Source organism: Phyllobates terribilis, unplaced genomic scaffold (assembly GCF_046119375.1).
Source record: "Phyllobates terribilis strain yellow unplaced genomic scaffold, ASM4611937v1 Scaffold_5__5_contigs__length_657084704, whole genome shotgun sequence".
In the NCBI taxonomy this organism is placed as follows: domain Eukaryota; kingdom Metazoa; phylum Chordata; class Amphibia; order Anura; family Dendrobatidae; genus Phyllobates; species Phyllobates terribilis.
Window position 1 is genome coordinate 619,988,997 of NW_027362765.1, and position 23,359 is coordinate 620,012,355.

General features: G+C 43.9%; 1 protein-coding gene across 1 annotated transcript in view; it reads right to left on the reverse strand.

The window, feature by feature from the left end:
• Window positions 1-23,359, reverse strand: part of LOC141273769 (protein ELYS-like) — a 116,061-nt gene that overhangs the window by 57,741 nt on the left and 34,961 nt on the right. The window contains exons 12-20 of the mRNA XM_073686106.1: window positions 13,650-13,778; window positions 13,483-13,573; window positions 13,291-13,380; window positions 9,339-9,479; window positions 8,596-8,700; window positions 6,748-6,841; window positions 5,704-5,821; window positions 2,130-2,186; window positions 1,715-1,861 (exon numbers count right to left, since the gene is read on the reverse strand). Coding sequence (XP_073542207.1) covers window positions 1,715-1,861; window positions 2,130-2,186; window positions 5,704-5,821; window positions 6,748-6,841; window positions 8,596-8,700; window positions 9,339-9,479; window positions 13,291-13,380; window positions 13,483-13,573; window positions 13,650-13,778 — 972 coding nt within the window. The remainder of the gene's footprint in view (window positions 1-1,714; window positions 1,862-2,129; window positions 2,187-5,703; window positions 5,822-6,747; window positions 6,842-8,595; window positions 8,701-9,338; window positions 9,480-13,290; window positions 13,381-13,482; window positions 13,574-13,649; window positions 13,779-23,359) is intronic.

A 23,359-nucleotide genomic window follows, 5' to 3' on the forward strand; every position in this document is an offset into this window, starting at 1 on the left:
CAAAACATCACTGCTCTAGAGGAGATCTGCATGGAGGAAAGGGCCAACATACCAGCAACAGTGTGTGCCAACCTTGTGAAGACTTACAGAAAACGTTTGACCTCTGTCATTGCCAACAAAGGATATATAACAAAGTATTGAGATGAACTTTTGTTATTGACCAAATATTTATTTTCTCATAGTTGAGGTCTACCTATGATGACAATTACAGGCCTCTCGCATCTTTTTAAGTGGGAGAACTTGCACAATTGGTGGCTGACTAAATACTTTTTTTCCCCACTGTAGTTGAGATCGTGGTATTAAGAGGACAATGACAGAATCTTCAGCATACCACCGGCTGTCATAGTAACTAATCGGTCCCCACCAGATTGGCAGCAGTGTTTAAATTGGTAACCATCGCAACGGAAACTTCTCTCCGGCAGCGGCTGTTAGAGACTGATGTCAGCTATGTCTTACAGCCAGCATTAGCCAAGTGTGGAAGACGCTCAGCTCCTAAGTCCCCTCCACACATGCGGACCCCTTCCTAGGATGTGAATTCATGTCCTAATTCTGGAAAATTAACTTTTTTTCATCCCTTTCTCCAGTAAGCTTTCCAGACATGATTCCATAGCCACTTACCTGCAGATTACCACTATATATGCAGATAAATAGCATATTTTTTTGGAGGTGACAGGTTACCTTAAAGATGTGCAGAAGCCGGCAGCTCAGAGAAATGAGTAATAAAATCCTTAAAAGCAGTTGTCTGGGACTTTGCTAGTGACGGATTATCGTTACGATAGGTCATCAATATCTGAATGCTGGGGGTGTGACATTTAACTCCCCCCCACCAATCAGATGCTTTAAGTGTCAGCTGTGGAGCTGCACAGCGCCATCAACTGTAAAGTGGCCACAACCTGGTACTACACATTTGCCGCCTGTACAGTACACGGAAGAGACTACTGTGCAGTTGTCGGACTGTGTAATTCCGCTTCACAACTGAGTACGTCTGGCTGCCACTGGCAACTGGAAGAGCTGATAAGTGGGGGTGTGGAGAGTCTCACCCCCAATGATTGGAAACTGGTGACCTATCCTAAAGATTGTGAATCAATATTAAAGTCCCAAACCCTTTAACATACATATCAATTATAGACTATATATACATAGACACACACTGTATATTCAATTGCCGCAGCACCTTGAGCAATGACGATGCTGTAGTTCCCAGCGGGTGACAGGTTGATGTGGACACAAGACAAGAATCGCAGACGTCTGCTCTGACAAAATAGTAAAGGCTGCAGTCAATACGCTGCGGATTTGCTGCGGCAGTCATGTGAAACAACAATGTCACCTGCCAGGAATAGCAGCGCCTATCTCGCTTGACTGCCAACCGTTGCGGAAGACTAATATACATTACTTTTCATTTCTAGGGGGAATGGAGTTAAGGGTTTGTCGGTAGTGGACAACCCCTGTAAATGAAGTGTGTATCTGAAGTAAAATGGTATGGATTGTGTGGAAGGACAAAACTCTAAATTCCCCGTTTTCTATTAGAGCCAGATCAGCTACATATCAGCATTTCTGAAGGGGTTTCTTCTTTATAAAGCAAAGTGAAAAGGTATTTTTACTGAACCGGTTGAGTTCAGTAGAATTACCAGGATGATATTACCAGCCCAGATATCTACACAACCTTAAGGGTACTATAATAATTAAAAATACAAGTAAACAGTAAAAACAATACCTGATAATCATTGTGATCCAGAAGCCAAAAGCCTTGAGTAAGTTTTATTAGACCACAAGGGATGGAAAAAGCTGCGGGAAATGATTCTATGGAAGAATCCGGCTTATCTGAGAACGAGTACATGACATCCAACAAAAAATAGACCATCTGGTATACAAGTGGTTAAGGTTATTTGCAATACATAGTCTTGTAAATAATTATAAATGTTTTGCACAAAACTATATGTTTTGGTTTAGACAAGAGAACTCTAGCTTAATTTGTGAAAGAAATTGGTGAACTTTTGGCCCACAGTGTTGCACTTTAAGCCAGGCCTTTTCCACTAAACCATACGCCTTTGTCTGGCATAAATCACAAATATGGTGGAAATCATGAGACCTTTTTGTTTTAGGTCATCTGGTAAACGGAAAAAGGATACAATTGTGTGTTTGTTTATTTCATCTGTATCTTCTAGTAGATACACGTCTAGAAGTGCCTGCAACACACAGTGTTAAAGATCAGTTAGCAAGAACGAAAAAAGTTAAAAAGGGGTATTCCCATCTCAAAGATCAAGCAGTAGTTATAATATTAGCAAATACCTCCAATTAAAAATTAAGTATAGTTCTTCAGATTTACTATGTCGCTTACCTCATGTGCATCCATGGATAATACCACTAGCAACTAACTCACTATATGATTTATCATAACCATAGATACCCAAGTTACTGGAATGACAACTGACAACGTGCAGGGATGGTCAGCTGTAAGAGACAGCAGCCATCGTGATTCAGCGCAGTGACAGGACCTCGCAGCGGCGTACATGAACAGCAGTTTGCGGGAATGCACTACCCTAAGTGCCGTACATATATGGCAGATGTTGTGAAGGGGTAAATAATACCATATCGTATATCATACTTCTTCCGAGTTAAGTTGTATGACTATCATATTTTCTGTGCATGATTATAGGGGCAGCCATCCGATATGATGCTCCATTTCTAATCGGGGATAAATGTTCCTCTTTGGGAATGAAAGTTCCACGTTGGTGTGGGTCCCAACACCCAGACACCAACCGATTAGCAAGTCATCACCCATACTGCAAATAAGTGATAAAGGGGCTGTCCGGTTAAAACTAGTTGAGAGAGATGCTTTAGGGAGATAAAAAGTAGCATAGGACTATTATGAAGAAATTGAACATTTGTAAGTTTCAGCTTTACTTTTTTTTTAAATTTTTCATACTACTATATTGAAAGAGTAAGAAAAAAAATCAAAAAAGATGTTCAACATACCATATAAAGTACTGAAAAATGGGAAGACAACAGCAATGTGACCCAGTATATTCAATGAGAAAGGGATTTTACAGTAAGAAAAATGCAATTTTCACAATTCTATAATTGCGAGTTACAGGACCGTGAGCATCCCAGAGAACGCCCAATGGTTGGGGAAAAACAACAAATAACAAACCGCATACCAGACTGCAGCACCATATATCACAAGTTGGCAGAAGCCATAGTGTAAATCTTGTAAAATTTTACAAAAAGTGTGGACAGAGGCCAGATAGCAGCCAACCAGACTGCCCAGGAGGCTCCGACCAACCTTGTGGAATCAGCAGTAATCTTGAACAGTGGAGATTTACCCTTGGTCTTGTTAGCTTGCATAATAGTGAAACTGATCAATATGGGAATGGTTGTCTTGGAGGTTGACAAGCCTAGTGTGACCCATCAGGGATCACAAAAAGAGAATTGGATCTCTGGAAGATTTCCATAAGAAAGATAGGCCCTAATGGCTCTGACCATACCTAGACAGAGAGAAAACACTCACAGGGACCAGCAGGAGGATAGGCACAAGGAGGGGAGAACAATGTTATCATTAATGGGGAATGACTTGATCAACTTTTGGAAAACAATGTAGCACAGAGAACAAGAACAGCTTGTCCTCATAGGGAACAAAATAAGAGAGCCCCACAGGAAAGGGAAGTGTGCTCAGGCACGCTATCAATGGAGGTTATTGCCACAAGAAATCACACCTTTTGTAAAGAAATACAAGACACGCCACAGAAGCATGACATCAACTTGCTGCCACTTTTTAGAGTCCTGAACTTTTATCTGAGGGATACTGAATGAGAGAAGAGCAAGGTAGTGGCTCTAGACACTAGCTACCTGGGCTTCAACAGAGGGAGGTATAGAAAATTTGACAACTAATTACTCTGCAAGGAGAAAATTACCTCAAACCTCCTAGAGGAAGGCACGAGTTAGTCCGTACTGCCATTCTTTGGTAAGAGCATCACCAAGTCTTCATGGTTGGAAAAGAGAATGGTTGCCGGACTTGACGGAAGGAAACTACTTTTTGGGAAGGAGAGGAGGACACTACTTACTTGACTTCGAGGGTGGCCCTCATTGCCCAGCAAAGGTCATGCAATGCAGAGGCTAGCTTAGTATTCTGCTCAGACTCAGAATCACTCAGAGGTAACCCCTGGAGAATCAGACTGGGCAGGGGCAGACGCAATCTCATCCGCGGTGGCACTGTCCGAGGAATGCCAGAGGATGTGTGGGAAGAAATCCTATGTCTTGTGAAAGCATCTGTGCATAGGGAAGTATGCGCCTCAATTTCTATGTGAGACAGGGCAGAATTACTCGACTTAGGAAAGAAAACATTGACACGCAAGTTGGGCTAGCAAGCGATCTAGAGAAATCAACTGTGGACTGGGAGAGGGTGGCCAGGTTACTTTGAGCCAAAGTCAAAGATCTGGCACATGCTGCTCAGTTCTTTAGGGGAATCTAAGGGGTTGTGAGTAGGCGAAGCGTTAAGGCAGCCTCACTGACCACATGATAAACATTTGTCACAGAGCAAACAAACAAAATAGGTGACCAGTGCAACAGGGGGAAAGCTTCCTAAAATAAGTTCTCCCTTGGAAAAGGACATGGCACATAGAAAAAAATTAAAAAGGACCAGGACGACGCCTAAAAGTACCAGGGAGAGGTTCAAGAGCCGTAAAATCACAGAACTGCGTCCCAAAATTATGTTGGCAGCAGAAAGGTGGCTGGAGCTGTAGAAAGGAGGTGTAGACGAACAGGAAGATCAGATGGAGGCAAAGGAGAAGCCCAGGACTGAAAGCCAGTAAAAAAAAAAAGTGACCGTCCCACAAACAGCGTGAAAAGTGCCCATTGACAACAAAAAGTCAAGCCTCAGATTATCCCGAGCAGGGAGAGCGAGATAAAATAGTTTTATGATATAGCACTACAAATTACATTTTGAAAATTAGGAAATAAAAAGGAGACAATCCCCAAACAAACCCAGGAGGAAGCCCCTAAGGCAGAGGTTTGGAGGAGCAATTCAGTCGGCAACAGTGCGATTTTGGGGAGGGTGGGTTATAATACTCATCCTTCCAATTTTTTTTGGAAGTCCACAGGCTAAACCCTTCAGGAACCTCTACGGATTAGGGGCTCAATAGCACTCCACTGCAGCATCAGCCTTGGTGGATCGATGACCGGCGGAGATGGATGAGGAATAAAAGTTATTTCATTGAGTTGCTGGACAACCTTCTGTTGCCCGCTAAGCATTAGGAACTTTACATCAACTTCAGAGGCAGACATTTGAAATAGTAGCGATATATCCAAAAACTTTTGTTAAAGCTACCGGATAAAGTATAAAGGTCTAAAACTGCAATGGAAAAATGTTTCAGCTTCTAACATCCAAGAATTTATTGAAGTAATCGATAAAAAGATGGTATGAAAATGTTTTCAAACGCTTAAAGAGGACCACACACCAGAACCTTTACTGATCATAATGAAGAGTCCACAGCAGAAACAGATCAGATACTTTCCATGCTGTTTTACACTGAACATGCATTTCAATGAGGTTCAGTTGTAAGTTCCACTTCAGCACCCAATTAGCATTAACACTTTGGAAGAGAAAGAACTTGGCCTGTGATGTATAGTTAAATGGGTTTGAAGTGATTGGAACAGTACTAAACAGTTATGGCATAAACATAAGATTGCCTTATTGGTTTTTCTTACATGCAAGGTAGCAGGTGGATATTTGCCTGAGCCACCGTCTCTCTTCCATAAATGCTCAACTCTTTCTCCAAGCCGAGAAATCAGGTTATCGATCATCAAGGTAGAATTCCATTTACCTCTGTAACATAGGAAACATAAAAAGTGTTACCTTTATACCCCTAAAAGCAATAAAAAAAATGTTGCGCAATATTATTAATCAGTTTGTATAACTCCTTAAAGGCAAGGGTCACGTTTGGCCTTCAGAACAATTTTTTAATTTTGTAATCTCTGCCTTCCGAAAATGTCTGAGAAGTTTTATTCATCTGTTATCATGGCCATATACATTTACAAATTTAAAATGTTTTCTTATATTTAATTAAATGTTACTTTTTTTCTCCCCCTTAACAGTCTCAGATTTGGATGTTGTCAATAAGTATTCAGCCCAGGGTCATTTATATACGGTCAGACCTGGACACTCCAGCGCTTCTAGAACCTTGTAATTGTGGCTTTCCAGCAGCACAAAGTAACATGTAGGTCGGACAGCAATTAACAGCCTCTGATCTATACAGAAGAACCTAATCCAATCCGGTCCCAATGATGGCATTTACACCAAAAGCTCTCTGCTCCAACTAAAACGTGTGCACTTTCATGCGGCAGAAATGGGGTGATGGAGAAGGATGAATGTGTTACCTAGCATGCAATTTTTGGGGAATAAATCCAATAAAAGGAGCAAGACTCTTTCCTTTAGATTTTTCAATTTTGTGTCAAGGGAAAAAAAAAAAAACCACCATCAGCAAAGGGCTTATTCAGACGTCTAAGCACAGACGCTAATGCACAGACTGGCTGCGGGTCTCCAGACCCAAGCGTGACAGCTTCATGTATTTCTATGAGCCGGTCACTCTCGAGTCTGGAGAGCAGTGGCCAGAATGTGCATTGCAGTTCCATCTCAGACAGTTTTTATGGACGTCTGAATGAGCTCCAATAGGGATTTCTGACAAACTGACTAGAAAAAGTGGTAGGGAACTGAAGTCCGTATTACAGAAAACAGAGCAACATTTTCACTACCTAGACAAATGCTCCAGCTTTTTCCGACGCTCAGCATAGTAGTGCTGAACCAGTTGATAATTGTAGTATGGCCTGGTCAACTGCACGGCTCCATCTGACCAAATGAACAAGGAAAAAAAAGGGAGAATAAACACAAGTATATAGCAAAATGAAAAACAAAAAGTACATTCATTTTGTTTTGGTCAAGAAAATCGTGACAATTGCAGCAAAACATTTATTAGTTAAGGGGGTTGTTCGGTCACAACAAATTTGATGACCTATCCAACAAGGCCATTGGCTAATTAAAAAAAAAAAATTCTTGCTCTAGATCAAAAGTGCATAATCTGTGGCCCAGGATACCCTTCTGTGTGCCCTCAACCATGTGCTTGGTCATATGTATTTTATATGTCATGGAGAAGACCAGCGAGGCATAGCACTGAAAGGGAAGGTAATTATGGTGTGCTGTGGGGTCATTTCTGGGGGAGCCGTATTGTGGCAGAATGTGCGAATCCTGATTCCTGTAGCACAGAAAGGAGTAGATCAGATGAAGAAATGTCACATGCGTGAATGGCCCTTATATGCATTGTAGATGATGGGAGAAGGGAAACACTCGACTGTTTTAGTGTCCTACACACAGTACAGACAAAAAGTTTGGACACACCTTCTCATTGAAAGATTTTTCTGTATTTTCATGACTATGAAAATTGTCCATTCACACTGAAGGCATCAACAGGACAATGACCCCAAACACATCTCCAGGCTGTGTAAGGGTTATTTGACCAAGAAGGAGAGTGATGGGGTGCTACGCCAGATGACCTGGCCTCCACATTCACCAGACCTGAACCCAATCGAGATGGTTTGGGGTGAGCTGGACCGCAGAGTGAAGGCAAAAGGACCAACAAGTGCTAAGCATCTCTGGGAACTCCTTCAAGATTGTTGGAAGACCATTTCCGGTGACTACCTCTTGAAGCTCATCAAGAGAATGTCAAGAGTGTGCAAAGCAGTCATCAAAGCAAAAGGTGGCTACTTTGAAGAACCTAGAATATAAGACATATTTTCAGTTGTTTCACACTTTTTTGTTAAGTATATAATTCCACATGTGTTAATTCATAGTTTTGATGCCTTCAGTGTGAATGTACAATTTTCATAGTCATGAAAATACAGAAAAATCTTTAAATGAGAAGGTGTGTCCAAACTTTTGGTCTGTACTGTATACTACAATGTATAGAGCTGAATGCATGGTCTCTTACTTTCTGGTCAGCAAACCAATTAGAATGGTACCTCTATTTTCCTCACGAGTGGGAGCTCTATAAATTGATCCAGCAACTAGTTGTTATTTATGGCACATACTTTCAATATAAAGTAAATGTCTCAGAAGGTAAGTCTTTAGTACTATTGCAGGCCATGGAGTTGGTTCGATCAGACCATGTTGTTCTCGGACCCAAAAAGGCTGTGCATTGGAGATGTTTTCTGCCCTGAAGGTTTATGCCGGGGTCCCACTAGCTTATGGCATCAGAAATGCTAATGAGTGTGGGCTCCTGCTCTGCTGGGAGCGTTAGCTGAGTGTCAGTGCCCGGATTCTCTCGCATGAGGGGATCGCAGCACAGCTGGAGAGGGGACGGAGAAAGTCATTTCTCCATCTCCTGTTGCCGGCGGGAATCGCACTGCACTCGGGTGATATCCAAGTGCAGTGTGATGTTTCACACGCACCCATAGACTTATATGGGCGCGTACAATCCAATTCTCGGGTACAATCGTTTTCGCATGAGAAAATAATCGCAGATGTGAGCTACACCATAGGGTAACATTGGGGTGAGTGCAATCTGATTTTTTTATTGGATTGAACAGCAAGTGGGAGCAAGCCCTTACCTGGGTTATCTGGCAGAAGACCACAACGACAAAACCAAAGGACTACAGAGGCATAGTGACTTAAGAGCTTGGTCACTGAAAGCTTATTGGTTAAGTTAACTAATCCTAATGAAGGAAAATAGGAAATGTTCAAGTCAAATAATGTAGGAAACACGTTAAAATATTTTGCTGTATTTGATACACATTACTTATTTGATGATACTGCCTAGGGCAAAAATCCGCTGACAAATGAAAACTGCATTAGACTGGGTAGAAGCCAAGAAGAATAATTGTCAACTTGATTTCCTTAACTTCTGGGTACTAGAAAAACTCAATGAAATGCACCCCATGGTGAGGGAAAGGGTCTATGTAGAAAAAGTTACGTTTTTGTACGGTTCTTAGCATTTTGTCCTAATCACAAACTAATTCAAATGTTGATACTGATTGAGAAACCTGCTGACATGGAAGAAGTTTGGATCTGAAAGGATGGTGGCAGCTCAGCACTTGTAGCACTTCAGCTGTGACTGCCCGGCCTCTGACTCCACTTGCAAATCCAGCAACAGACACTCACTGCTGAGTGGTCACTGCTCTCAAAACCGAACAAATTCCCATTTGTTTCATCCGTCGATAGTTTTTATAAGTTTTAGATTTCGTGATGATAGGCAAACTTAAAATTCTAGCTTGTTTATATTATTATAATTAGAGTTGTTATGAAAAAACAAAGAAAAACAAAACACAGATGCGTTAGGTAGACCTTTGTGTACCTTGTTTTGTAAGCTCTTTGGCCTCTTTCCTAAAACAGTTCAAGACAATTGTAAGGTTACTGAGGCGGAGCTGACAGTGGTGTAGAGACTGGAGTGTCTGAGAATCAATGAAATGGCATGAACCATCAAAAAGCTGTGCACCTGCGGGAGAGAGAACACGTTAGCTGATGATCGGCCTTATGAATGTTTACCATAGAAGGCTTATTCCAGTTCTGCACTACGATCACACACGGGCTTAGTTTGATACAATAGAAATATCACAGCTTTGTCATATGTGCTCAGTGTGAACCTGCTTTCATCTGTGAAGAGCACAGGGCGCCAGTGGCCACTTTGCTAATCCTGGTGTTCTGTGGCAAATGCCAAGCGTCCTGCACGGTGTTGGGCTGTGAGCACAACCCCCATCTGTGCATGTCGGGCCCTCATACCACCCTCATGGAGTTGGTTTCTGACCGTTTGTGCAGACACATGCACATTTGTGGCCTGCTGGAGGTCATTTTGCAGGGCTCTGGCAGTGCTCCTCCTGTTCCTTCTTGCACAAAGGCGGAGGTAGCGGTCTTGCTGCTGGGTTGTTGCCCTCCTACGGCTCCCTCCACATCTCCTGGTGTACTGGCCTGTCTCCTGGTAGCGCCTCCAGCCTCTGGCCACTACGCTGACAGACACAGCAAACCTTCTTGCCACAGCTTGTATTGATGTGCCATCCTGGATGAGCTGCACTACCTGAGCAACTTCTGTGGGTTATAGAGTACGTCTCATGCTACAATGAGTGTGAAAGCACAACCAACATTCAAAAGTGACCAAAACATCAGCCAGAAAGCATTGGTACTGAGATGTGGTCTGTGGTCCCCACCTGCAGAACCACTCCTTTATTGAGTGTGTCTTGATAATTGGCAATAATTTCCATCTATTGTCTATTCCATTTGCACAACAGCATGTGAAATTGATTGTCAATCAGTGTGGCTTCATAAGTGGACAGTTTGATTTCACAGAAGTTTGATTTACTTGGCGTTATATTCTGTTCTTTAAGTGTTCCCTTTATTTTTTTGAGAAGTGTGTGTGTGTGTGTGTGCGTGTGTGTGAGAGTGAGAGTGTGTGTGAGAGTGAGAGTGTGTGTGAGAGTGTGTGTGTATGTGTGTACATACACACATACACATGCTGTGCTCCCCGTCAACCTGCTCAGAGCACAGCAGGGAGATCATCAAGCTGTTGTGCTCTGATCAAAACACACAGAACAGGAAGCCGTGCTGCATGGGCGCACAGGGAAGGTAAACACAAGTGTTTTTTTTCTATATGCATTGTATAGATGGGGGCCATTTACACCAGGATGGAGGGGCACTATGTGGGGACATCACCCCGTAGGGAGGGGCACTATGTGGGGCCATTATACTGTATGGAGCACTAAATGGACCATTATTGTAAATAAGCCCCTGTACTTTGTGTTACCCACACCTCATTGTAGATTGTAAGCTCTTACGAGCAGGGTCGTCATTATTTTTGCTTTAATTATTGTATTATCTTTAACCATGTTACTTATGACTGTTGTATATGTCCCTCTGAATTGTAAAGCGCTGCGGAATATGTTGGCGCTATATAAAGCTTATTATTATTATTATATGGGGCCATTATACTGTATGGAGCACTATGTGACTGATGAGCGGTGTAGTTACATCACCGCTCATCACAGCCGCCGGGTCTCGTGGAGCACATGGGGACCTGGAGTGGCTGCTGCTACAGCCTATGGAGCGTTGCCATGGACTACGTCGGACCTGCATGGGAACTTTTTTTTTTAAATAAATTGGTGAACGAGGGCCAATGTCTTATCTATTTCTCTCTTTATTTTCTTCAGGTTTCCATTTGTGGACTACGGAGGATTCCCTGGACTACAGCGGACCAGCATGGAGTCCCCCCCCACCACCCCAAAATAGATTGGTGAACCAGAGAAAGTGCCGGGGAATGTTTTTTTCAAATTAAATGTACTTCTCTGTCTGTGTTTTTGTCTTTCTGGGTTAGTAGTGGGGGTGTCTGATAGACACGTCTCCATTACTAACACCAGGGCTTGATGCCAGATGTGATTTTTGACAAATCACAGCTGTCAAACTCAACTACCATAACCCTGATTGCCACCGCACCAGGGCAGTCGGGAAGAGCTGGGCAAACCACTATAATTGGCGCATCTAATGTGATGCAACACTTTTACGGCGGCTGTGGGCTGGTATTTTTAGGCTGGGAAGGGCCCAATAACCAGGAACCTTCCCAGGCTGATAATATCAGCACGCAGCTGCCTGCTTTACCTTGGCTGGTTACCAATAATAAGAGGAACCCCACGTCGTTTTCTTCATTTATTAGGGTAAACACCCTTTAGTGCCAAACGAAAGGCACTAAAGGGTGTAAGTTTATTATATGTAGAGAGCTTGTGAAATTATATATTTACAGGACATTTATCCATTCTATTACACCACTGCTCCCATAGATGTGGACAGAGCAGGGGTACACATTTCTAAGGGAGTAGAGGTGTAATGTGTGACCGTGCTCCGTCCGCTTCTATAGGAGCAGTGGTTTAATGTGTGACCCTGCTCCATTCACTATATTACTGCTCCCATACAAGTAAATAGAGCAGGGTCACACATTACACCATTGCTCATATAGAAGTGGATGGAGCAGGTTCACACATTTCTAAGGGAGCAGTGGTGTAATACAAGACCCCGCTCCGTCCACTTCTATGGCAGCAGTGGTGGCAAGCGTGACCCCGCTCCGTCCACTTCTATGGCAAAAGGGTCACATATCTATCTCCAGCTTATGATACAGCGAGCAGCACCAACTAACAGAATCGGAGCTGCCGGCCATCCTCGGTGACAGTCTACTTGTCAGTATCACTGACAGTGAGCAACAAAATGTGAGATACGCTCCAGACCGGTGTATCTAATCTAATCATGCACAATACACCCCAGACCGGTGTATCCAATCCCATCACGCGCAATACGCCCCACAGTGATGCATCCAATCCCATCATGCACAATACATCCCACTCCGGTGTATCTATTCCTATCATGCACAGTACACCCCAGACCTGTGTATCCAATTCAATCATGCGCAATACGACCCAGACTGGTGTATCTAATCCCATCATGCATCCTTGTACTTTTTAATGACACCATTCTACCACATAGTGTACTGGAAAACGAGTCAAAAACTGCAAATACGGAGAAACTGCAAAAAAAAAAGTACAATTCCACAATTGTTTTTTTTATTTACCATGTTCCCTATATATTGTAAAACTGACCTAGCAATATGATTCCCCAGATCAATACAAGTACGCAGCTACCAAACATGCAGGTTTTTTTTTTTTTCCTAAACTGGAAATTTTTTTTAAAAAAAAAACAAAAATAATATCACTTGTCGCCATTTTCAGAGACTTGTAATGTTTTCTTCATTTTTCGGGATCTGGGGCTGGGTGTTGGCTTATTTTTGCGCTCTGGGCTGATGTTTTCATTGATACCATTTTGGGTTAGACGCGATGCTTTGATTGCCTCTTATTGCATATTTTTGCAGTGCTCCAGCATGTATTGCGGAAATGATGATTCTCCTATGAGTGATGGCCACGAGACAATGGTCACAGGATATTCACACTGTCAGGCACGTGGGTCAGCAGACCCCCGGCTGTCATGGCAACCCATTGGCACCTCGCGATCACATGACATGCTTGTGGTGGGCAAGTGTTAAATCCCACTATCAGCGATTGTCGGCGGGATTTAACAGGTTAACAGCCGCGGGTGGAGAACCGCTGCATCTGCGGAGGCACTTGATGGCTGATTAAATCAGCCATCAAGTGCAGGGAAAGATGAGAGCTCAGCATGCGATCTCACATTAAAGGCAGGGACACTACCATTGACATATATATAAGAGCCATTACCTCATGTACAGTATATACTTACAAAAAAACAATACAAAAACTTACCAATTCTGTCAAAATTGGTTTTCGTAAGGACCACTTTATCCCACGTCCATTCAAGCACAAAGCGAAGGTTTGGAGCTGACCTGGGTTTCTCTTCAAAGTGAATTACACAAGTCAGAACCAGGTGAGAAAAGTCAAAATAGTGTATTTTGCACAAATAGAAATGTGAATACATTTTTTGTTGTTTACACTTACCTTCTACAATCCATTGCTTGATACAACGAGTTAAAAGACTGATGGAGCTAGTTTCAATGGCAGCTGATAACACAGCTTGTAGCTGTTCTTCCTAGATATCAGATAAAAGCTGTAAAGGCTGAATTTTATAGGAAGTGAAATACAACATGGCAGTAAGGGGAGCTTACCCGAGTCAGGCTGGAAGGCTGAACATCAGCAAGGCTTGGAGACAGGAGACCAGCTACTAAGCATCTGGTATAACCATCTGCAATCTCTTCATTCAAAGATGATCCAATATTCTTTAAGTAGTGCAGAGTCTTAAAACAAATAATGCAGTATGATATCTTCACCGCTAGGACAACCAACATTGTAACTAAGTATATACCTAGAGTTCACCATCACTTTATATTGGAAATGAATCTACATGAAGCATTAAAAGCACCAATTCATTAAGACGGGCGTTTTTCACGCTTGTCTTGATGGAACACCATAAGCTCATCATAAATTTTACAAACAGGGGGGGGGGGTGTTGCCAAACTCCGTCTCTCCAACCTTTTGTAGCTGGTAGATTTGGGTGTGAAAATGACAAAAGTTGCTAAATTTTTGAGCAGCCTCGTGTTGTACAAAAATGTTGCGACTTTTCAAGGCTTTTTACACCAGACTTAGAGTGAAGGTTTAGTTACTCATTATAGGGACCCTGTCAACAGGTTTTTACCATATGAGGTAAGACCACCACCTTCCAGCCCTGATATACAGCAGTATAACAATGCTGTATACATGCCCCTAACTCAGCCTGCAAGACAAGTAGGCATTAGTCCTACCGGTAATAGTGTTGTCATGATGGACTCCTGGAAAACCTATCAGGAGGTCGTCCTTCGTATCCTTGATAGGGACAGGAACACACAAGAGGATAAAAGGCTCTCCCTCCACCCAAACCCCAGTAATTTCCAAGTACCACACCATGACGGACGCACTCTATTTTATTTAGTTTCCTTCTATCTATGTTACCTTCACAGACGCAGACTGGAATGTTAGGGAGGGAATGTAATAGGTGCTGTCATGATGGACTCCTGGAAAACCTATTACCGGTGGACTAATGCCTACTTTCCAGAATGTCCCTCCTGACATCACCATCAGGAGAATACCAGAGTATACATTCAGGGTGGGACTACTACTTTGAGGACTTTCTTCTGAAGGCCATTTTTTGGCCTGATAGAATGTCCAGTTTATAGTGTCTGCAAAAGATGTTCAGGCTTGTCCATGTTGCAGCTCTGCAAATCTGGTCCACCGAGGCCCCTGCTCGTTCTGCCCGTGATGTGGCTACTAGTGTTGAGCCACCCCCGTAGTGTTCGGGTTCGGTTCGTCCAACACCGGGATGTTCGAGGAACTGTTCGTCGAACTGTTCGTCGAACACCTTAGAACACCGTCGAACACAGTTAAAACCAATGGCAGGCAAACAAAAACACATAGAAACACATAGAAAACACCTGCAAAGGTGTCCAAAAGCTGACAAACTGCTCAGAAGACACTCTCTTTAAAAAAGCCGGCCGGCAAATTCAGCAGCGGCATACACCGGTACCCGACAATTTAGACAAGAAGGAATAGAGCATCACACATAGATTAGATAGATAGAAACAGGTCAGTCACACATATAAGAAGCACAGTGACAGTGTTGCTTACTGTACTTGTCATTTAGCGTAAAGGATTTATTAAAAAAAATATTAGTGTTTTCATGCACCGTCTCTTTAAAAAAGCCGGCCGGCAATTCAGCATCAGTACCCGACAATTTAGAACAGAAAGAATAGAGCTTCACACATAGATTAGATAGATAGAAACATGTCAGTCACATATATAATAAGTACAGTGACAGTGTTGCTTACTGTACTTGTCATTTAGTGTAAAGGATTTATTTAAAAAAATAATAGTGTTTTCATGCACTGTCTCTTTAAAAAAGCCGGCCGGCAATTCAGCAGCGGTACCCGACAATTTAGAACAGAAAGATAGAGCATCACACATAGATTAGATATATAGAAACATGTCAGTCACATATATATGAAGTACAGTGATAGTGTTGGTTACTGTACTTGTCATTTAGTATTAAAATAAAGGATTTATTATTAAAAAAATTGGCGTGGGGTTCCCCTTAATTTTAGGCTCTAGCGGAGGTTAAGCAGACGGCTGGGGCAGATGTTTGAAGCCTGGGAAGGGGGTAATACCCACGGAGCTTCCCAGGCTACTAATATCAGCCCCCAGCTGAATACATAGCCTTTACTAGCTATTAAAATGGGGGACCCCCCAAAAAAATGACGTGGGGTCCCCCCTAATGTAATAGCTAGCAAAGGCTAGGCAGACAGCTGGGGGCTGATATTAATAGCCCAGGAAGGGTGCCATGAATATTGGCCCCCTCCCAGGCTAGAAACACCAGCCGTCAGCCGCCCCAGAAATGGCGCATTCATAGGATGCGCCAATTCTGGCACTTAGCCTCGCTCTTCCACGCTGCCCTGGTGCGGTGGCAGGGGGTAATAGGGTTGGGGTTGATGTCAGCTTATAATGCCAGCTGACATCAAGCCCAGGTTAGTAATGGAGAGGCGTCTATAAGACACCCCCATTACTAACCCCATAGTCAAAGTTAAAAAAAACACAAACACCCAGAATAAAGTCCTTTAATTGAAATAAAGACACAATCCTTTATTGTTCTAAATTAAACCATACTTACCATCACGCCCATTCCAGCTGAAGCCAACGATCTCCTGCAATAAAAGAAAAATAATAAAGCAACCTCATCCTTACCTTTCCATGGTTCCCAGGACAGCTTCAGCTCTGCTACATCGAGATGACAGGCTGGACCGCAGCAGAACGCCGCCATCCAGCCTGTCATCCAGCAGACACTGAGAAGCGCAGGCTTGCTTGCGCTGCTCAGCGTCTCTCTGTGACGACATCCAGATGAGCCGAGTTCATGTCCAATGAACTCGGCTCACCTCATGCACGTCACTGACAGCGTGGGAAAATTCTCACGCTGAAGCGCTGATTGCAGGAGAATTTTCCCACGCTGTCAGTGACGTGCAGGAGGTGAGCTGAGTTTATTGGACATGAGCTCACCTCATGCACATCACTGACAGCGTGGGAGAATTCTCCTGCACTCAGCACTTCAGCGTGAGAATTTTCCCACGCTGTCAGTGACGTGCATGAGGTGAGCCGAGTTCATTGGACATGACCTCGGCTCATCTGGATGCCGTCACAGCGAGACAGTGAGGAGCGCAAGCATGCCTGCGCTTCTCAGTGTCTGCGGGATGACAGACTGGATGGCAGCGTTCTGCTGCGGTCCAGCCAGTCATCTCGATGTAGCAGAGCTGAAGCTGTCGTGGGAACCATGGAAAGGTAAGGATGAGGTTGGTTTATTATTTTTCTTTTATTGCAGGAGATCGTTGGCTTCAGCTGGAATGGGTGTGATGGTAAGTATGGTTTAATTTAGAACAATAAAGAATTGTGTCTTTATTTCAATTAAAGGACTTTATTCTGGGTGTTGTGTTTTTTTTAAATACTTTACTAGAAATTCATGGCGGTCATGTCTAATACTGGCGTGACCCCATGAATTTTGGGCTTGGGGCCAGCTGATAATACCAAGCTGGCCCTAACCCCTTTATTACCCAGTGAGCCACCGCACCAGGGCCCTGGATGAGTTGGGTACAGCGCCAGAAGATGGCGCTTCTATGAACGCGCCATTTTCCGGGGTGGCTGCGGACTGCAATTTGTAGCGGGGGGGGCCCAGAAAGCTTGGGCCTCCCTGCGCTGCAGATTCCAGCCCCCAGCTGCCTAGTTGTACCTGGCTGGACACAAAAATAGGGCGAAGCCCCACGTACTTTTTTTTTAATTATTTCATGAAATTCATGAAATAATTAAGAAAAAAAGGGCTTCCCTATATTGTTGTGTCCGGCCAGGTACAAATAGGCAGCTGGTGGTTGGGGGCAGCCCGTTCCTGCCTGCTGTACCTGGCTGGACACAAATATAGTGCGAAGCCCCACTTCAATTTTTTTTAATTATTTCATGAAATTCATGAAATAATTAAGAAAAAAAGGGCTTCCCTATATTGTTGTGTCCGGCCAGGTACAAATAGGCAGCTGGTGGTTGGGGGCAGCCCGTTCCTGCCTGCTGTACCTGGCTGGACACAAATATAGGGCGAAGCCCCACATCAATTTTTTTTAATTATTTCATGAATTTCCTGAAATAATTAAAAAAAAATTGACGTGGGGCTTCGCACTATATTTGTGTCCAGCCAGGTACAGCAGGCAGGAACGGGCTGCCCCCAACCACCAGCTGCCTATTTGTACCTGGCCGGACACAACAATATAGGGAAGCCCTTTTTTTCTTAATTATTTCATGAAATAATTTAAAGAAAATTGACGTGGGGCTTCGCCCTGTTTTTGTGTCCAGCCAGGTACAACTAGGCAGCTGGGGGCTGGAATCCGCAGCGCAGGGAGGCCCAAGCTTTCTGGGCCACCCCCGCTGCAAATTGCAGTCCGCAGCCACCCCGGAAAATGGCGCGTTCATAGAAGCGCCATCTTCTGGCGCTGTACCCAACTCATCCAGGGCCCTGATGCGGTGGCTCACTGGGTAATAAAGGGGTTAGGGCCAGCTTGGCATTATCAGCTGGCCCTAAGCCCGAAATTCATGGGGTCACGCCAATATTAGACATGACCACCATGAATTTCTAGTAAAGTATTTAAAAAAAACACAACACCCAGAATAAAGTCCTTTAATTGAAATAAACACACAATTCTTTATTGTTCTAAATTAAACCATACTTACCATCACGCCCATTCCAGCTGAAGCCAACAATCTCCTGAAATAAAAGAAAAATAATAAAGCAACATCATCCTTACCTTTCCATGGTTCCCATGACAGCTTCAGCTCTGCTACATCGAGATGACAGGCTGGACCGCAGCAGAACGCTGCCATCCAGCCTGTCATCCCGCAGACACTGAGAAGCGCAGGCTTGCTTGCGCTCCACAGTGTCTCTCTGTGAGGGCATCCAGATGAGCCGAGTTAATGTCCAATGAACTCGGCTCACCTCATGCACGTCACTGACAGCGTGGGAAAATTCTCCTGCACTCAGCGCTTCAGCGTGGGAGAATTCTCACACTGAAGCGCTGAGTGCAGGATAATTCTCCCACGCTGTCAGTGACGTGCAGGAGGTGAGCTGAGTTCATTGGACATGAGCTCACCTTATGCACGTCACTGACAGCGTGGGAAAATTCTCCTGCACTCAGCGCTTCAGCGTGGGAGAATTCTCACGCTGAAGCGCTGAGTGCAGGAGAATTCTCCCACGCTGTCAGTGACGTGCAGGAGGTGAGCTGAGTTCATTGGACATGAGCTCACCTTATGCACGTCACTGACAGCGTGGGAGAATTCTCCTGCACTCAGCGCTTCAGCGTGGGAGAATTCTCACGCTGAAGCGCTGAGTGCAGGAGAATTTTCCCACGCTGTCAGTGACGTGCATGAGGTGAGCCGAGTTCATTGGACATGAACTCGGCTCATCTGGATGTCGTCACAGAGAGACGCTGAGCAGCGCAAGCAAGCCTGCGCTTCTCAGTGTCTGCGGGATGAGAGGCTGGATGGCAGCGTTCTGCTGCGGTCCAGCCTGTCATCTCGATGTAGCAGAGCTGAAGCTGTCGTGGGAACCATGGAAAGGTAAGGATGAGGTTGCTTTATTATTTTTCTTTTATTGCAGGAGATCGTTGGCTTCAGCTGGAATGGGCGTGATGGTAAGTATGGTTTAATTTAGAACAATAAAGGATTGTGTCTTTATTTCAATTAAAGGACTTTATTCTGGGTGTTTGTGGTTTTTTTAACTTTGACTATGGGGTTAGTAATGGGGGTGTCTTATAGACGCCTCTCCATTACTAACCTGGGCTTGATGTCAGCTGGCATTATAAGCTGACATCAACCCCAACCCTATTACCCCCTGCCACCGCACCAGGGCAGCGTGGAAGAGCGAGGCTAAGTGCCAGAATTGGCGCATCCTATGAATGCGCCATTTCTGGGGCGGCTGACGGCTGGTGTTTCTAGCCTGGGAGGGGGCCAATATTCATGGCTCCCTTCCTGGGCTATTAATATCAGCCCCCAGCTGTCTGCCTAGCCTTTGCTAGCTATTAAATTAGGGGGGACCCCACGTCATTTTTTTTGGGGGGTCCCCCATTTTAATAGCTAGTAAAGGCTATGTATTCAGCTGGGGGCTGATATTAGTAGCCTGGGAAGCTCCGTGGGTATTACCCCCTTCCCAGGCTTCAAACATCTGCCCCAGCCGTCTGCTTAACCTCCGCTAGAGCCTAAAATTAAGGGGAACCCCACGCCAATTTTTTTAATAATAAATCCTTTATTTTAATACTAAATGACAAGTACAGTAACCAACACTATCACTGTACTTCATATATATGTGACTGACATGTTTCTATCTATCTAATCTATGTGTGAAGCTCTATTCTGTCTGTTATAAATTGTCGGGTACCGCTGCTGAATTGCAGGCCGGCTTTCTTAAAGAGACGGTGCATGAAAACACTAATATTTTTTTAAATAAATCCTTTACACTAAATGACAAGTACAGTAAGCAACACTGTCACTGTACTTCTTATATATGTGGCTGACATGTTTCTATCTATCTAATCTATGTGTGAAGCTCTATTCTTTCTGTTATAAATTGTCGGGTAACGCTGCTGAATTGCCGGCCGGCTTTTTTAAAGAGACAGTGCATGAAAACACTATTATTTTTTTTGATAAATCCTTTACGCTAAATGACAAGTACAGTAATCAACACTGTCACTGTACTTCATATATATGTGACTGACATGTTTATAGCTATCTAATCTGTGTGTGAAGCTCTATTCTTTCGGTTCTAAATTGTCGGGTACAGGTGTATGCCGCTGCTGAATTGCCGGCTTTTCATGTTTCACTGTTGGCACTGTTCCCATCGATTTGGGCAATCACTGTAATGCCACAACCACCATGAGTGGCAGACAATCCCTGCATGATTGGTGCTCTAAATAGCGCCAGACATGCAGGACAAGCTTTTGGTGCACGAACAGTTATCGAACATAACCTCGAACAGCCGAATTTTTTGCAAATCGTTCGAGTTCGTCGAACAACTCGAACACCGCCCAAAACAGCTCGAATTTGAGATTGGCGAACAGTTCGAGTAGAACAACGCTCATCTCTAGTGGCTACTGCTTTAGCCAAATGGGCCCTGATGTTATCCGGAGAGGATCTTCCTTCAGACGAACAGGTCAGACTTCTCACTGACCTAACCCACCTTGCCAGCACTGTTTTTGATGTCTTTTTCCCCTGGTTTTTGCCTGCAAACTGTACGAACAGGTTAGGGTCTACTCGCCAGTCCTTTGTTGTCTCCAAGTAATGGAGGACTACTCTCCTGACATCCAGGGAGTGAAGTCAGTTCTTGATTATTTTTATGGCCTTGGCAAAAAGAGGGTAAGACTATTTCCTTGCTCATATGAAAAGTTACTACTTTTGGTAAAAAAAAAAGCTGGATCTAGCCTGACGGTAATGCAGTCGTCTAGAGCCTTAGGTATGGATCGTTGACGATGCTTGTATTTCTCCCATCCGCCTTGGTGTTATTGGTGGTTTAATAAAGTATTGCCACACTGTTTTACTCTCACCCTGTGTTGTCTGAGTAGTATTATGCCCATGAAAGACCCAGTGTCTCCACAGGCTGCAATTTGCACTTTTAGGGTGCTAGCTCTTAGGCCTTTATGAAATCCAGTCTGTAGAATCTCTAGTATATTTAGAATGTTAGGACTAGAAATCTGTCAGTTTCTTGATACTGTGCACAATTTTTTCCACAGATTTTCGTGTATATTGCTGATGTTACTGGCTTTCTACTATTTTGCATAGTTGATTTGACGGAATCTGAACGATCTTTAGATCTCAAGATCTGCCTCTCAGGATGCAGGTTGGAGGAACTTTACGTTGGGATGGTATATCAGCCCCTGGATCAGCAGATCCAGTCTCTCTGGAAGAACGATTGGATCTTTTAGGGACATTTTTTCAGTAAAGGAAACCAGCTTCTCCTGGGCCAAAAAGGGTAATATTACTATTACCTTGGCTTGGTCTTCCAGTATCTTCCTTAGCACTGCTGGAATTAAGAGCAAGTGAGGAAAGGCATATGCCAAGTCCATGTCCCATTTCTGGGACAAAGCATCTACCCCTGTTAGCCTGTCTTTTGGATCGAGGAAGAAGAATTTGGCTGTTTGTGCGTTTTTCCTTGTGATGAACAGATACCACTGAGTATCCCATCGATGTATTATGCGATGGAATTCTTCCCACTTTAGTTCCCATTCTGACTGTTGCACTGTTTCCCGACTGAGGAAATCTGTCACGGAGTTCTGAGACCCCTTCAGGTGTATTGCACTTACTGATAGTACTGTTTCTTCTACCCACTAAAAAATCTTTCCTGCTAAATCTTGCAGATGGTGATGTCTTGATTCCCCTTAATGTCTGAGAAAGGCCACTGTTGTGATATTGTCTGACAGGATTCTGATGTATTGGTTCTTTAGGTCTGCCCGACATCTTTTTAATGTTTCCCAGACTGCCTGGAGTTGAGGTTTGATGATCTGGGAAGGTTTCGCCCCTACCAGGTACCTTGTAGGTACTGATCGTTTATATGGACCCCACCAGCCACTGTTGCTTGCGTCGGTGGTGACTGTTACAAATGGAGACAACTTCCACATAATCCCCTTCTGTAGGTTGGCCCTGGAAGTCCACCATGTTAATGACTTCCTGGTTATCACAGACAAGCTTATTTTCTTGTCTAGACCGTCCATCTTCCTGTTTCAGGTTGTTAGAATCTGATGTAGTTGTCTCGAGTGGAATTGGCTCCACTGAACTCTGGGTATAGAAGCTGTCATTAATCCTAAAATTTTCATGCTTTCCCAGATGGAGATTTGTGATTTCCTTCCGAAAGCGAGGACTCTGTCTCTAAGTTTGTTTTTATGACTGGTAAAAGGGATATTTTTAGTTTTGAGTCTAGGAGGATTCCTAGGAAGATGTTTCTTCTTCTTCCTGGTATAAGATCTGATTTCTTCCAGTTTACAATCCATCCCAGATTTTTTTTTATAATCAAGACGGTTGAAGTTAGGCTGAGTTCACACGATGCGTTTTTCATGCGTTTCCGCGGCGTTTTTGCAGTTGCGGAAACGCATGAAAAACGCATGGTAGAAGGGCAGCAATGTTCCCCAATGGAAATCCGCATGTGCTGTGCCCATGATGCGGATTTTTCCGCAGCGTAAACGCTGCGGTCAAAAATCCGCAGCATGTCAATTAATTTTGCGGAAACGCTGCTCTTTTGCCGCCATTGACTTGCATTAGACCGCATGGAATCCGCATCACTGTATATGTTGATGCGCTTTTCATGCGGTCTAATGTGCGGATGGTACCCGGGTGTGGATGAGAGGACTCTCATCCAGACCCAGGTACCATTAAAAAAAAAAAGAATAAAATAAAAAATATATATATTCTCACCTTCTGACGGCCCGCGCTGCGTCCTGCTGGCTTCCCGGGCACTTCGCGGTTGAATGAAGGACCTTCGCTGACGTCAGAGTCATGTGACGGGTCACGTGACGCTGACGTCGGAAGGTCCTAAAGTCTTCACTGCCGGCAGCCGGGACCGATGAAGCAGGACACCGGGGGCCATCAGAGGGTAAAGTATAGATTTATTTTTTATTTTTTGACATTCACACACTATATAAATCCATGCCGGTTGCATGGATTTATATAGTGTAAAGTTGACAAGCACTTTCCAAGTGATGCTAAAATCGCTTGGGAAGCGCTTGTCAACCCGCATGCGGAAATGAAAGTGAAGACCGCTTCATTTCCGCATGTCCCTGGCAGG